This window comes from Astatotilapia calliptera, chromosome 14, assembly GCF_900246225.1.
Source record: "Astatotilapia calliptera chromosome 14, fAstCal1.2, whole genome shotgun sequence".
Taxonomy (NCBI): domain Eukaryota; kingdom Metazoa; phylum Chordata; class Actinopteri; order Cichliformes; family Cichlidae; genus Astatotilapia; species Astatotilapia calliptera.
In genome coordinates, this window is record NC_039315.1 from 32,373,589 (window position 1) to 32,387,396 (window position 13,808).

General features: G+C 40.1%; 1 protein-coding gene across 10 annotated transcripts in view; it reads left to right on the plus strand.

The window, feature by feature from the left end:
- LOC113036418 (eukaryotic translation initiation factor 4 gamma 1) overlaps positions 1 to 13,808 on the plus strand; it is a 38,493-nt gene that overhangs the window by 5,741 nt on the left and 18,944 nt on the right. For 5 of the 10 annotated variants that reach the window (XM_026192759.1, XM_026192762.1, XM_026192765.1 and 2 more), the window contains exons 2-8: positions 1,735 to 1,786; positions 1,957 to 2,078; positions 2,754 to 2,837; positions 4,996 to 5,028; positions 5,561 to 5,581; positions 6,070 to 6,264; positions 7,598 to 7,700. In XM_026192759.1, the coding sequence (XP_026048544.1) occupies positions 2,004 to 2,078; positions 2,754 to 2,837; positions 4,996 to 5,028; positions 5,561 to 5,581; positions 6,070 to 6,264; positions 7,598 to 7,700 (511 nt within the window). In that variant the 5' untranslated portion in view covers positions 1,735 to 1,786; positions 1,957 to 2,003. Of the gene's footprint in view, positions 1 to 817; positions 1,059 to 1,734; positions 1,787 to 1,956; positions 2,079 to 2,753; positions 2,838 to 4,995; positions 5,029 to 5,560; positions 5,582 to 6,069; positions 6,265 to 7,597; positions 7,701 to 12,916; positions 13,146 to 13,808 lie in introns of those variants that run through there. The other 5 variants (XM_026192764.1, XM_026192768.1, XM_026192760.1 and 2 more) reach the window with 4 other exon arrangements.

The following is a 13,808-nucleotide window of genomic DNA, read 5'->3' on the forward strand; positions in this document are numbered from 1 at the left end:
TAGTCATAGAAACAGTGGTGATAAATAAAATTTGAATTTGAATTTGGATAACAACTATTTCTGTAGCATGATTTCCTCTTTGAAAAAAAAAACTAACATCCGGAATCATCATGACTCAGGCTTTTTATTCTGCTGCCTCAGAGTGTGAGTACTTCTGTATGTGTATCAGTAAAAAGAGCGTGTGTGTGTGTCAGCGACAGTGATAGCGATAATGTAGTGTTTGGGCTATGAATACCAGATGCGTTTATTATTAGTGAAGACTATAAGCTAGGGAGAAATCTTACTATGTATCTTACTATGTATGACATACGGAGATGACCATTTAGTCAGCAGGGTGACTGTTTTGTTTGAGTGTATCATCATGTGGTGATCAGACTAAATGGAGAGCACATTTCAGAGACTGAGCAGTTGGAACAATAGACAATGGCAATCTGTTGTTGTACACAGAATTGTTCTGGTAGGTGTGAGCTGATTCATGCTCCCTGAATTTTAAAACAGTTCAACTTTGGTTAGCAGTATTGATCTAATACAGTAGATAGGTGTCAGTGCTGATAGTGATAGTGGCGTCACTAAATGACCACTGTACAAATCTGCAAAAGTGTTTCTTTGTCATTAATATAAACTTATTCATTTGAAGAGTTTCTCCACTTATTTAGGATGCACCCAATCAATAATCCCCCCCCCCCCTTTGTTTTTCCTTCACAAATATTCTGCTGCTTTATCAGTATTGGGGATTCAGACAACTCACAAATACGTTTTGGGTTTTGTTTTTTGTTTTTTTTGGCCCACAAAACAAACCTCACAGCTGGAAGCCCAATAGGGCTGTTGGGAGTTCATAGCGACAGGTTAGACGACTGCCGCTGGGGGGCGGGGGTGGGAAATTAGCATATTTTAACAGGGAACAGCACACGCCATTGGTTGAATTCTTCATGCTTACTACGTAAAGACTGCTGTTGTTGATAGCAGACAGTCTGGCAGTTTATTTCTCACTCCTAGCATGTTATCTTAAACATATGTCTAAGGTACTTACTACACGGATGTCCGCGGAACTGTTCAAGGTAAAACTGTAGTGGGTCATTGCATTTACCTGTGTTTTTAATTGTTGTAACTGTCAAGCTTATCATTATATGCGTATTTAATGCTAATACTAAAGAGGAGCTAGCTAAAACGATATATTAGCGTACTTAGCGGTTGTTCAGTGGGGTTAATTTATCTTGCAACACAATGAGGTATAACACTTCAGGTTTAATGTAAACGAGTGCTCAAATTCAATTTATTGGCTATTGTTTTTCAATTATTATTTTTAATTTTACAGTCAAGTTTTACATAGCACTATGATTGAAATGTAACATGTTTCAAGTCAGAAAGCTATTGAACTATTTTCACATTCAGAAAACGTGTGCTATTAAACAGAAAGTGCATGGAGGACAATGTTAGCTGGCTAGCTTTTAAAGTTAAAAACGGCTTCAGTGCTTTGTTAGCTTTATGTTTCTTTGTCTTTATCTTTGAGTATATCAGCCTTTGTACTTAAACCAAAACAAGAGATGTTTCATTGCAAATGTGCTGGTGGTGATAAATACTTTATAATTCAGTGTGGAATTGGATATTGTAGACTTTATATATTTTTCCAGCCTGTTTGTAATGCAGCTGTTTAAAAAGTAGTGGCTGTAAAGTTTAAAATGTGATTCAAGCTGATCATTGTAAACAAGGTTTTTCTTTCTCTTTGACTTTTAGGGGAAAAAAATACCCAGCGTAACGACACTTGGACCTTAAAGGATTTATAAATGTAAGTCTAGTGAAGGCTCTCACTTTTTTATGTAAGACTTCAGGTAAACTGCAACTGCTATCCACTTTAATACACTATGTAATCCACAGTGTTACCATTGTGACCTTTGAAATGGCAGGTAATATAATTACCAAAGACCAGTTTGACCCTTTGGTCATTTCTTTTTTCAGACTTGTACACAGGTCCACATCTGCCTCCCCATGCAGAGCTCCATGAAATGAATAAAGCACCACAGCCTATAACGGGACCCCCATCCACTCCCCACCCTGCCCCTTCCCCCGGCCTTTCACAGGTAAGATGCCACGCTACTTAACTCTGCATATTGGCTCTACAAGGGTGTGGTTTTCTTTCTCACTGTGTATTCTCAAAGAGACAGGGCAGTCGTTCAAGTGCTTTGTGAAGATAATGAAAAGTAGATCACTCAACAATAGAGGTTCTCTGATAGAGGACAGCTGCAGCAGACGCAAGTCTTGTGTTTTTTGACAATACTGTGGAAAGTCCCACAGCAGTTGATGTCCTCCATAGTAATTAACTGGAACGATGTCTATGACTGTCTTTTTCAGATCATGCTAACCTCTAACATGGCTTAAACTTGAATATTATAAATGGGCTCCAGTTGGAGTCGAGCCACAGATTCATAAACACACTATGAGCTTATTATTATTATCTTGCCATCATATTGTCAGGGGCCAGAATAGCCTGCGGCATCTTTGTAACTATCCAGCTAAACACTGTTATTTTTAATTGTGATTTTATTTATTTTGGTGTTTGTGTGTTTTTTACTTTGTCTCAAAAATAGCTATAAAGTACTTACTTGCCAGTTGTCTACACCCCATAAACATAAATCGGAAAAGATGTCTGTAATATAAACAGTAAAGCCTTTACACGGTTGTGGGACTCTACGGCCTCACCTTTTTGGCTCTCTTAAAGCTCTTTTGCTGTTGTTCTCACTTCCTGTCTTCTGCAGCCCTCATTCCCCCCTGGGCAGCCCCCGTCTGTAGTGTTTGCCACCCAACCTCCACAAATGAACCCAACACCACAACCCCGACAGGTAGGCCTGCTCACTCCTCAGAAACGACTGTTCTATCAGGGAACATATTATCTAGTCAGAAGCATGACAATTTACAAATTGGATTCATTGCTTTCCACACAAGTTCATTTTTGTGGTGCAATGCAAATATTTTTGTTTATTTCTAACTTGCATCTGATCAGTCCAGACAAACCACGCAGGGTAAAAATGCTATTGTGCAGTTTTGCAAAACTTCTACTCACTGGCACTATCCTAAACGTATAGGGTTCTTAGAATTAGGGCTGAACGATTATGGAAAATAATCTAATTGCGATTTTTTTGCCCCAATATTGCGATTGCGATGCGATATGCGATTATTTTTTAAGGTCTTTGTCTTCTGTATTATTAAACAAAGACAAGCAATACATCATATAGTATGGCCAATACTATATTACATTAATTTTAAACTGTTCTTTCCTGGAAGACAGACCTCTGTTATGATGACATGAGGTGATGCATGAATTGATGACTGACATTTTTATTTAACTTCTTCAATCACAACAGTATATTTGAACATACACAATAGTTTATTTTTAGCTTACAAACATCTGAGCATAAAGTGCTGACAAGGAACCCTGGTGTAAACATTAAAATGAAAGTCAGTACAATGTGCAGATTGCAGAAATATACATAAACAAAATCAGTGGCTTTACCACACTCAGTTTTTCGACATCTGTGAACTACTAGACAGTCATTCAATTAAAAAAATAATATTAAATAAATAAAACTAATAAATAAAAAATACACACATCTTACTGATCTCTGCAGTCAGTAACATTACACATAAAGTGCAAACATAATAGCAATTGTATAAACACACACACAAACACGCCTTTAAAATTTAAAGGCGTGAAATTGGACGGTCTAGCCTTCTGAATCAGAAGGCTAGTTCTGATTAGCGTCACCGCTGTCTCGGTGGAGTTTAATAAACTCGGCCGTCTGCTTCTTGCTATCTAAAATATAACCAGACACTGGCGTAAATTCTCAACTGTCTCATACTTCTGTTTAATAAGTTTTCTGTTTGACGTTTAGTCAGCTGTGTGAAAACCAAGGAGGAACCCACCGGGGGATTAATAAAGTTTTATTTTATCTAATCTAATAACTTTAATCTCAGCCAAACCGATTTACTCACGAACAAACAAAACACTGAAAAAAGCCCAACAATAACATTTTTAGGTTGTCTAAGTGACTTATATATTACGTTTAACCCAAGCAGCGAAACTCCGCGGTGATCTGAAAATGATGTGCCGGGAGTTGTGCCGCTCTCGGCCGCATCAGTAACCCTCGAGGTCCCGGCTAGCTGTCGAGCTGGTGGGTAGCAGACGCCTCTGAAAACGTCGAAGCACTTTTGCAAATATGGGATATCTTGATAAACCGAGCAGATATTTGATGTTTACACAACTACTTTCTCGCCTGAAAATATGTTAAAAGTTTATTTTGTGACCCAGAAAGATTAGTATGAGTAATTTTAAAACTTAGTAGCGGCCGCCATTGTTGGAAACTGGAGTTTGGCTGGGCCGCGCTATGAATTCTGGGATATGGTAGTAATTTGGACAGCCTTCGGCGCGTCGCTGTGACGTAATCGGTCTACAAATGCGGCCTCAGGAGGATGCAGCCCATGAATTTGGACATGTCCAGAGTATAATCGCAGCCTTTGCGGTTAGAAAATTGCACTTGATAATGTCGCGATATTATCGCAAATGCGATATATCGTTCAGCCCTACTTAGAATGCCTGCATGTCTGTTTGCAAACTTTCCTCCAGCTCTGTGAAATGTAAACAGTCACTGTGGTCTTCATTACATGTCTTATGAAGTATTGGAGCTTAATCTACATGATCTAAATTCTTTTGTTTCTTACTGCCCCTGATTGATTTGAGTAAATGCAATCAGCTTAAAGGCAGCTTGATTTATACATTAATATCAGATCTATAATATTTTGTATGTAGCCTTGTAAAAAAAATTAAATAATTAAAAAAATATATAGGGCAAGCTAAGAAAAGCACATGCTATGACAGCCATTTTCATATGATGAGCGCCAGTTGGAAACGTACAGAACTGAAATAACCTGTTAGTGGGGAGTGAAGCATGGAGTTTGAGCTTTTGTCTATAATCTCTGTCCTGTCTGCCTCTCCTCCTCTAGTTTGCCCCCGGGCCCCGGCCTATACATCAACAGGTACTAACAGCACAGCTGACTAACTTGAGGGTGGGAGGGGAATTTCACCCATTTTAATGCATGTGAGAAGGCCAAGATTTCAGGAATAAAATGACCACAAACTGGTGGTTCCTGATTCAGAGACTACATGATAATATTTTTAACATTTTATGTTTATTTTACGTTTATGTAATTAACATTGCCCAATAATGCAAAATTAACTTGATGATAACTGAAGTTAATGTTTTAAGTAAATATTGAATTTACTGTGACAAAAGTTAAATTGCATTTGGGTTATGCTTTATAATAAAATGCATAAATGTTGCACCAACATTTCAGAAATGCAGCTAGGCCTGATTCACTGGGATTCACTGTTGTGCCTTTTATCTGCATGCTGCTTGTTAATTCACTGCTTAGCTAAGATCGGGTGGTTTCTGGGCGCTTTCCTCTAACTGATTTTCGTGCCTTCTTTTTCTCACTCTTTCTCTTGCCACCTTCTTCTTGCTTCTATTGAATGTGTGTCTATGTGTGATCTGTGCTTGTGCTGCTGAAGGGAAGCTTCAGATCGCTACAGGTAACTCAGGTTTTCTCTTTCCTCACAGTTTTTCCCTCCACTTTTCCCTTCTTTCACCCTCTGGAGGAGTGCATATGTGTGAGCCTAATATTTGGCAGTGTTGTGCTTTGTTGGCTTGGTGTCATTTTTCTGGCTACAGCAGTTAGCTCCCAGGCCATCAGCAGAATGTCAATGAGGAGGCTCTGAATGAACCAGCATTAGCTGCTTTATCTCTGCTGGCAGACAGGGCCAATATGTTTCCAGTTGGAGTCGAGCCACAGATTCATAAACACACTGTGAGCTTATTATTAGGCTGAACAAGCTAGTTTCCCTGGGTCCAAGAGATAAAATAATGCAAAGGGCATTTATTCATGTCAGAGGTTTCAGAGAGGTAGCAAATGGTCCTGTTTTGTTTTTCTTTCTTCTCTGTGGTCCATCACACCATATTTCTTCTTGTCTTTTTCACAACCCACACTTGCTTCACCTTTGCTTTTCTACTATCTTCTTAGCCCTACTACCCCAACAGGCCCAACCTGCCTCCCAGCAGTGGGCCAAGAGGTGTCCCACCCAGCAGTGCTCCTCGGTCTGTGACCCCCACCCATGTCTACCAGGCAGGCCCTGGCTCCCAAATGATGATGATCCCCCAGCAACAGTTGCCCTTTCCCAGTTCGCCACAGGGACCTGCCTACATCATACAGTCACAGGTAGGGGGCACAACTTGTGTGTGTGTGTGTGTGTGTGTGTGTGTGTGTGTGTGTGTGTGTGTGTGTGTGTGTGTGTGTGTGTGTGTGTGTGTGTGTGTGTGTGTGTGTGTGTGTGTGTGTGTGTGTGTGTGTGTATTATTTTTTTGTTTGTGTTTCTGCTAGAGGTTTTCTTTGTATTGTATTGTAGGGTCTATATCTTACAATATAAAGCTCATTGAGGCAACTGTTGTGATTTGGTGGTGCTATAAAAATAAGACTGAATTAAATTGAAAATATAGGTTTGTTAGCTCTATTAAAAATGCATTAATTTTTTTATTAGATACATTTTGTAAACCCTGCATCCACAAAATCAGGCTTAGTGACTCAAACTGCTCAAAGTGGTTAATGGTGCAGAGGCATTTGTAATTTTGTTGCAGAAATGACCAGGATTTCTACTTTGATTACTCAGAAAATGTGGTCTGGTCTTCTTATCCAAATGTGTGAAAATGTGCTGGTGTCTGGAGATACCCATTTGCAGCTACTTGGGTTGTAGAGGTGCTTCTCATTTATAAATAAAGACAGTTTGGTTTCTGTCTGTTTGCACATCTTAAGGACAAAAAAATGTCATTATTCAATTATATTCAGACACAAGAACACTTCTGAGGCGAACTGTCTCCTGCCGTACTACATTTCAAAGATGGCAGCCTTGAATAATGCACTAACCTCTTTTGAGTACCAATATGTCAAAGTCCTGAGAAAAGCACCTGAGTGTATTGATTTCACCTTATTTCATAGCCAGTATGTATGTAGTATTTTCTCCTCAACATACCACCAGAGTTTTGAAGCTGTGTGTCACATAGTTTAATCCAGCCACATAGTAACACACATACTTCCAAAATGCGAACGGTGTCCCATTTCACAAAAATAGAAAGCAAGTGCACAAATGCAAAAAATAGAAAGAAAAAGGAACAGGAAAATGTAGCAACATTACAGCGGTAATGGATTGCTTATTTGGAGAAGTAACAAAAAAGCAGATTACTTTTTTCATTACATTAGTTTTGCAATTCAGATCCCTCCCAACTGTAAAGCATCATGGAGGGATCCTTATGGTTTGAGGCTGCTGAGGGAACAACAAACCAAAGACTGAAGGCAGAATTCTTTATAGTTTTTATAATATTCAAGTTTTAGCCCATGTTAGAGGTTGGCACGAAATCCTTGTAATTCCAAAGTGTTCACATTTTTTTTGCTTCTACAACTTTAATGATCTATATCTGTATCTAATGATGTTTTGTTTTGTTTTTCTCCATTTATCTTCTCTTCTATCTTCCACCCGCTCTCTGGTTTGCCCCCTCAGTACCGGTCACCAACCTACGTTCCCACACCTCAGCAGTTTCCAGTCCCAACGGGCACCCCAGGCTATTACCCAGGCACAAGCCCTGCAGAATATGGTACTTACGGTAAGAGGTTTTACCTGGAGTCTCATCTGTGCCACTCACCTAGTAACAAGCACCATTCTTACACTTGGCAAACTAAATCAGTTGGAGAGAAAAACAATTATGAAGATCGATGGTACACTTTGTAATGAAACGCAAGGACAAGTTGCAACAAAATTTAAATAGGAAGGGTGAGAGGAGAGGAAAATGTTAAGTGAAAAAAACACCACCCAAAATAATAAATTTCATTTATACGTGCCTTTCAACATACTCAAGGAGCCCTTAGAAGCAATTAAACAAAAGTATATCTTAAGTATAGATAAAATAACGGTAGGAAAACACCATATAGTAAAAAGTCAATACGTCTTAAACTAAAATCAAACGGAATAGAGAAGCTTCAAAAGATGTGTTTAAAGACTGACTTTAAAGATGGTAAGACTGTCAGAGTAGTGACTGTGCCGTGGGCAAGACTTCGAAAGACGCGGGGCTACTTGGCTGAAACAAACAGCTGTTATAGTAAGAGCAGCATAGGAGGAGCATCTCAGTATGGGAAGGAGTGGCAATGTGAAGAAGTTGGAGAGAGATGGGAGTGCAAGATTATCAAGAGACTTGAAAGTAAGAAGCAGAATCTTAAAAATTAATGCAACATTTTACAGGAAGCCAGTGAGCTGTGTAACATGTCATTAAATCCTCAGTAGTTGCTCACATCTTGCACAGTGATCAGCCTTTAGCTGAAGTCTTCTTTGTTTTGTTTTTTTGTTTTTTTTTTTGAGGAATCCTGACTTGTTACTCTTTCAGTGTTTGTCTTCATGTAAGTGTTTACAAGAAAATAACCGTCTTCCCTTAATAAACTACACGCTTCTGAGATTTCTAATAATTACATTCATCTTGTCCCCTGCCACCCACTCATTATTTATGCATCTCTTTGTGCGAGACACTTCTGGCTAACATGAAATGAGAATGAACAGGAGTGGAGTATAAGGTGTTATAAAAAGCAGTGACAATTTTACAGACCGTGGGAGAGAGAATAATCAGGAAAGATGACCTTCTCTCAGCCAGCATGGACCATATGACCTTAATGAATAGCAGTTACAACTCGCACTGTGTTCCTATTGATGGGTGTGGCTGCATTCCCCAAAAAGTTTAAAGTTGCTGACTATTCGTGTCAAAGTGGTTATGTACAAATGGGCCCACAACAGCATCCTTAGAAATCTGCACTTAGCAGTAGAGGTAAAATTTATGTATATCACAGTATAAAAGCCTTCAATGATTATATTTAATACACACAAAAGTGTCTTCATTTTACATTTACTCATAGTCCTTTTGTTCCACATCAACTGAGTATAGCTGCAACGGACACATTTATTGCTGATCATACGTGCTGTGCCTCCATCTAGTGGTAACTGTGTGTCATTGGACCATAAAACCTAGTGATGCCCTGAAACAAACTTGCTGACCTCTTCCTACCAGGCATTTGAACTATGTGTTGTCTTTGTTGAACTGAATGCAGAGGCCTCAATGCAGACCTGTAAAAACACAATCCTTCCTATGAGACTGCTCATAGGAAGGATTCCACTATTTGCTCTTGAATGTGGAGTATGTGTATGTTGGGTTGTGCATGGGACAGTTAAACTGTATAGGGCTGAAGGTCTGGTGGACTTGTGCATTAATTTATGGGAAATTCACATGTTTGGCATATATAAATTTATATTTTCAGATATTTTGCAGTTCCTTTCTGAACAGCAGTCTGTGTGCGTTTGACTGAAGGCATATTTATACCCACCACTGTAACCCTCACAAAACAAACAAACACACTCTGAAAATGGTGTTACAAATGCTATTGCGAGCTGCTCTTTGGTGTCATTTTGGCCAGTCGTGGACCTGTTCACTTTTGTAGCCTGGCACACTGTGTTGGAATGTATAATCATATTGTTTTTTCCCACTGATATCATAACAAGGGCTCAGATCATTCCAAATTACACAGAAGAAGATGTTGTAAAGGCATGAAAAGCAGAGACTTTCTGGAGAAACTTTTGGTAACACACACTCTGCAAGTGTGGCGCACCCTTGGCATTAGGGATGGGTATCGAAACCCGGTTCTTGTTGAGAACCTGTTCCCACTGTTTCAATTCCTTGGAATTGTTTGGCATTTTTGCAAACGATTCCCTTATCGATTCCAGTCGCCCCGAATGACATCACCACGTTGCGGAGCGTCATTTACCTGGCAGGAAACACGGCGCCTAAGCGGCTCAAACGCTCAAAAGTTTGGTCATACTTTACGAGAACAGATGACAACAGGGCAACTTGCAATACTTGCAAAGTAGATATTTCATTTAAGGGAGGAAACACTACGAATATGCAAAAGCATTTGCTCACAAAACACGTGATAACCTTAAATGAATGTCGTGTTTTTTAATTCCGCTCCGGACTCGTGAATCTCAACCCAGCAGCAGCGGTAACGTTTGCACGTCCTCTCCCGTTAATATGGCAGGTAAATAATCAACTAACAGTGCATATTATGGTAGCGCGATCTGCCTTATTACAAAACCTGCCATTACTGTGCATTTAGGTGACCATGATGAGAGAGACAGACAGAGTCTGGCTGGCTCAGATGCTGGCAGTTCTCACTGCAGTCTACCGGTAGCGTCTCCTTTCAGGCCAGGATAGACGAATGTCACCGAGCAGTGACTAAGTTTGTGGTAAAAGGCTTGCACCCATTTGCCACAGCAGATGCCCCCGATTTTCAGTAAGTGAATGTGTTTAATTGTAGGCAGGGACATTACTGGATATTCTTGTGTAATTGCTACAGAATAATTTATGTTACACTTTGTTATTGCTACAGAAGAATATTTATTTTATAAGATCTCACTGTTGGGTTTGTAAGGCCATGATACTCTAAATTTGTATCTTGTTCAAAGAGAAGATATAAAACAAAGTTCTAAGCTAATCGATCTTAGTGTTCTTTTTTTTTTTTTTTAAATAAGAATCGATAAAGAATCGAATCGTTAAACAGAATCGAAAATGGAATCAGAATCGTGAAAATCTTATCAATACCCATCCCTACTTGGCATCACTATAAATTATGGCGGGACAGTGGTCTTGTCACATTTGGTGTGTGATACAACCAGTACGGTGACCATAAACAGGCCATTACATTCATGTCTTTGCTTATAAGAGAAGTCAGTGTGGAAAATGTGCCAGTGTTATTTATTCTGTGTGAGTTTTGCTACTGTTAACATGCATTTTCAGGATAAGATCTTTTTAGTATGAGTGGCCTTAAATGGTTAGATTTGTTTTATGGACAGTTTGTACACATTGGCCTAACAAGCAAACAATCCCTTGATCGGTTCTGGTAGTAGGCACACATACCTTTGGGGTATTGTCCCTCTTTTGATTAAAGGAGCAATCCAAAGTAACTTTACTGGTCATGAGAAAAATTTAATCAGGAGAATACACTAATCTCAAACTTCAGATTACAGACAAGAGAATGAATTCTAGTGTCCGTTCAGGATTTGACATGTCGATGTAGTCTTGAATGATATCAGCAAGTTCAAACATATTCTTATAGTTTAACTGTATTCCTACACCTCCCTGTGTCAGTGGTAGCACAGGGTGGTGTAGCAGGTTTTTGTATTGCCTGACAACAAGAAAACGGAGTCAAAACCTCCTGGCCGACCAGAGGCTTTCTGTGTGAGGCTTCCATGTTCTCCAAGATTTCAAGATTCTTTATTTGTCGCGTGCATGGTTATACAGGTATAACATGCAGTGAAATGTGACCTGATACGCTCCTCAACTGTGCAAAAAAAAAAAGACAGACAGACCTTTATATACAGTGAATGAGTATATACAAGGTTTACACATGGGTTTTCTTCAGGTTCTCTGGCTTCCTCTTGGCTATTTAGGAATTCTGAAGATACTATAGGTAGGGATGTTAACATGTTAGCATAATTGTGTTTTGTGTTTGCCCTGTGGACTTGTAACCTCTTCAGAACCTCCCTAATCACACACATCAAAGGCCTATACCAGCGGTCCCCAACCCCCGGTACCAAATGACCGGTCCGTGAGTCATTTGGTACCAGGCCGCGAGAGTTGAGGCTCAGGTGTGAAATGTATGGTTTTCAGGGTTTTTATCGGTTTTCAGCGTTATTTTGTTATCGTTTTTATCGTTAACTCTGTTTTCCTGGGTCTTTTCACGTGTGTTATGAATAAATCTTCTTTTTTTCGGTACCGGTACTAGTTTTATTTTGTTGTATTTATCCGCGACACCTTAAACGCCGGTCCGTGAAAATATTGTTGGGCACAAACCGGTCCGTGGTGCAAAAAAGGTTGGAGACCGCTGGCATATACAGCTTCTATAGCAGCTCTTCTATAGGAGTTTGAACAGGATCATTTTCGTCTGCCCAAACAGTCTGACAATGCTTTACTAGATTGTAAACTTCTGTGGAGTTTTAGTGATGAGTGAATCTTTACAATACTTAAATGTGTGGTCTGAATACTGAACCCTCCCACGTCTTGTACAAACCCAGATAGTTTGACCCTAACAGAAACACTTCCCATTCTGTACTGTTGACTGAGATGGCACATAAAAGTGCATTTAAGTGTCAGTCTGCACCACAGCAGGGCTACAGCTCATAGGAATGAGCTGTGTGGCTGTTGAGCCTGCTGATTTCATGTTTATTATGAATTCAGCAGGCATAATTATTTATTATGAATAAATAATCTCCTGCGTGTCTGTTGCATCAGTCATTCTGACAGTCCCTTGGCATGTCGTGAAATCAGATGGCACATGACATAAAATAACTGTCTAGTGACTATAAGACATGGCTCTTTAAACCTGGTTGCTGAGGACCTTGACTTCACTGCTGCTTGCTTCATGAAGATGTCTTGAGCCAAGAAATGGATTCATGTGTGGAAGTAATGGTTGTTTTTTTTTTTTATATAATTTTTGCCCTCTTAAGCTCTATGCTCATCATAGTTATAATCCCAGAATATCATTTTGCCTCCTTGCAGCCATCTATGTGGTGGAGTGTTTCTTAAAACACACATACATAGAAACAGCCCTACACACACACACACACACACACACCAAATCCGTTTGACTCTTATGTGTTAACCAAAGATCAGCTAACATGCCTGTGGTGGAGAGATAGAGGAGTCTTCAGGGAAGTCAGAGCCACTTGGAATGGCACAGTTTAGTTTGTCTGCCACTATACTCAAGAGGAGGGAGGGAGGTGGGGAGGAATCAGCAAGGTCAGAGGGAGGAGCAAAATGGAGACACGCTGGAAGAGGGAGGGCTGAGGACTAAAAGAAGTCATTCTGAGAGGGCACCTGTAGAGAGGACAGGGAAGAAAGTTAGAGAGGGGGTTTAAAGAGAAAACCCCCTCTAAATTGTATTTCTGTACAGTCTTTACATTCTGCAGCAGTTCAACATGGGCAACCTTGGTTCTCGAGAGCAGGAGGACTCTGAGGGTAGGTGTTGTCTAGACGGTGTCTCTTTGCAGCCCCCCATCCCCCTCTTATGGCAAACTTTTGTGCTTTGAGTCATATCTCAGGTTTCTTATTTACAGTATTGGGATACTGTCCAAGTCTCATTCCGCCTTCTGGCTTTCTGCTTTTATGAACCTTCTCCCTCTCTCTGTCCTTCTCTCGCTCACTTTCTTCCCTCCCTTTCCATGTCGCACGCAGTCTTCCCCCAGCCGGTGTGGGTTTTTGACTATATTTAGGCTGTGCTGCTTCTGGGCAACAATGCAGACTCAGTAATGTGAGTTAGACTGTAATGCATGCAGCAGGGGAGAGAAGCAGAGCAGGAGCTAGCTACTCCCAACCTGAATAAGAGGCCTCTTCAGTTTAGAGTTTGGGGGGGGGGGGGGTTTCTTCTTGTTTTTTTTAGTCTAAGTCTTGTAAAAGTGGGCTACACCTGATTTTGAACTGTAGCTGAGGCCAGTTACACGGCCAGGTAATGTCACTGAGTGGTTTTGTCTTGTTGACATTATTGACCAGGTATGCGAAAAGCGTTTGCTTGCTCTTTAGGAGGGTGTCACACTGGCAGCAGCTTTCTTGGCAAGTTTATGAATGTGATAAGTATTTAATTCCTTATGAGATCACCAATGCAGAGCTGACACAGCAGACTGC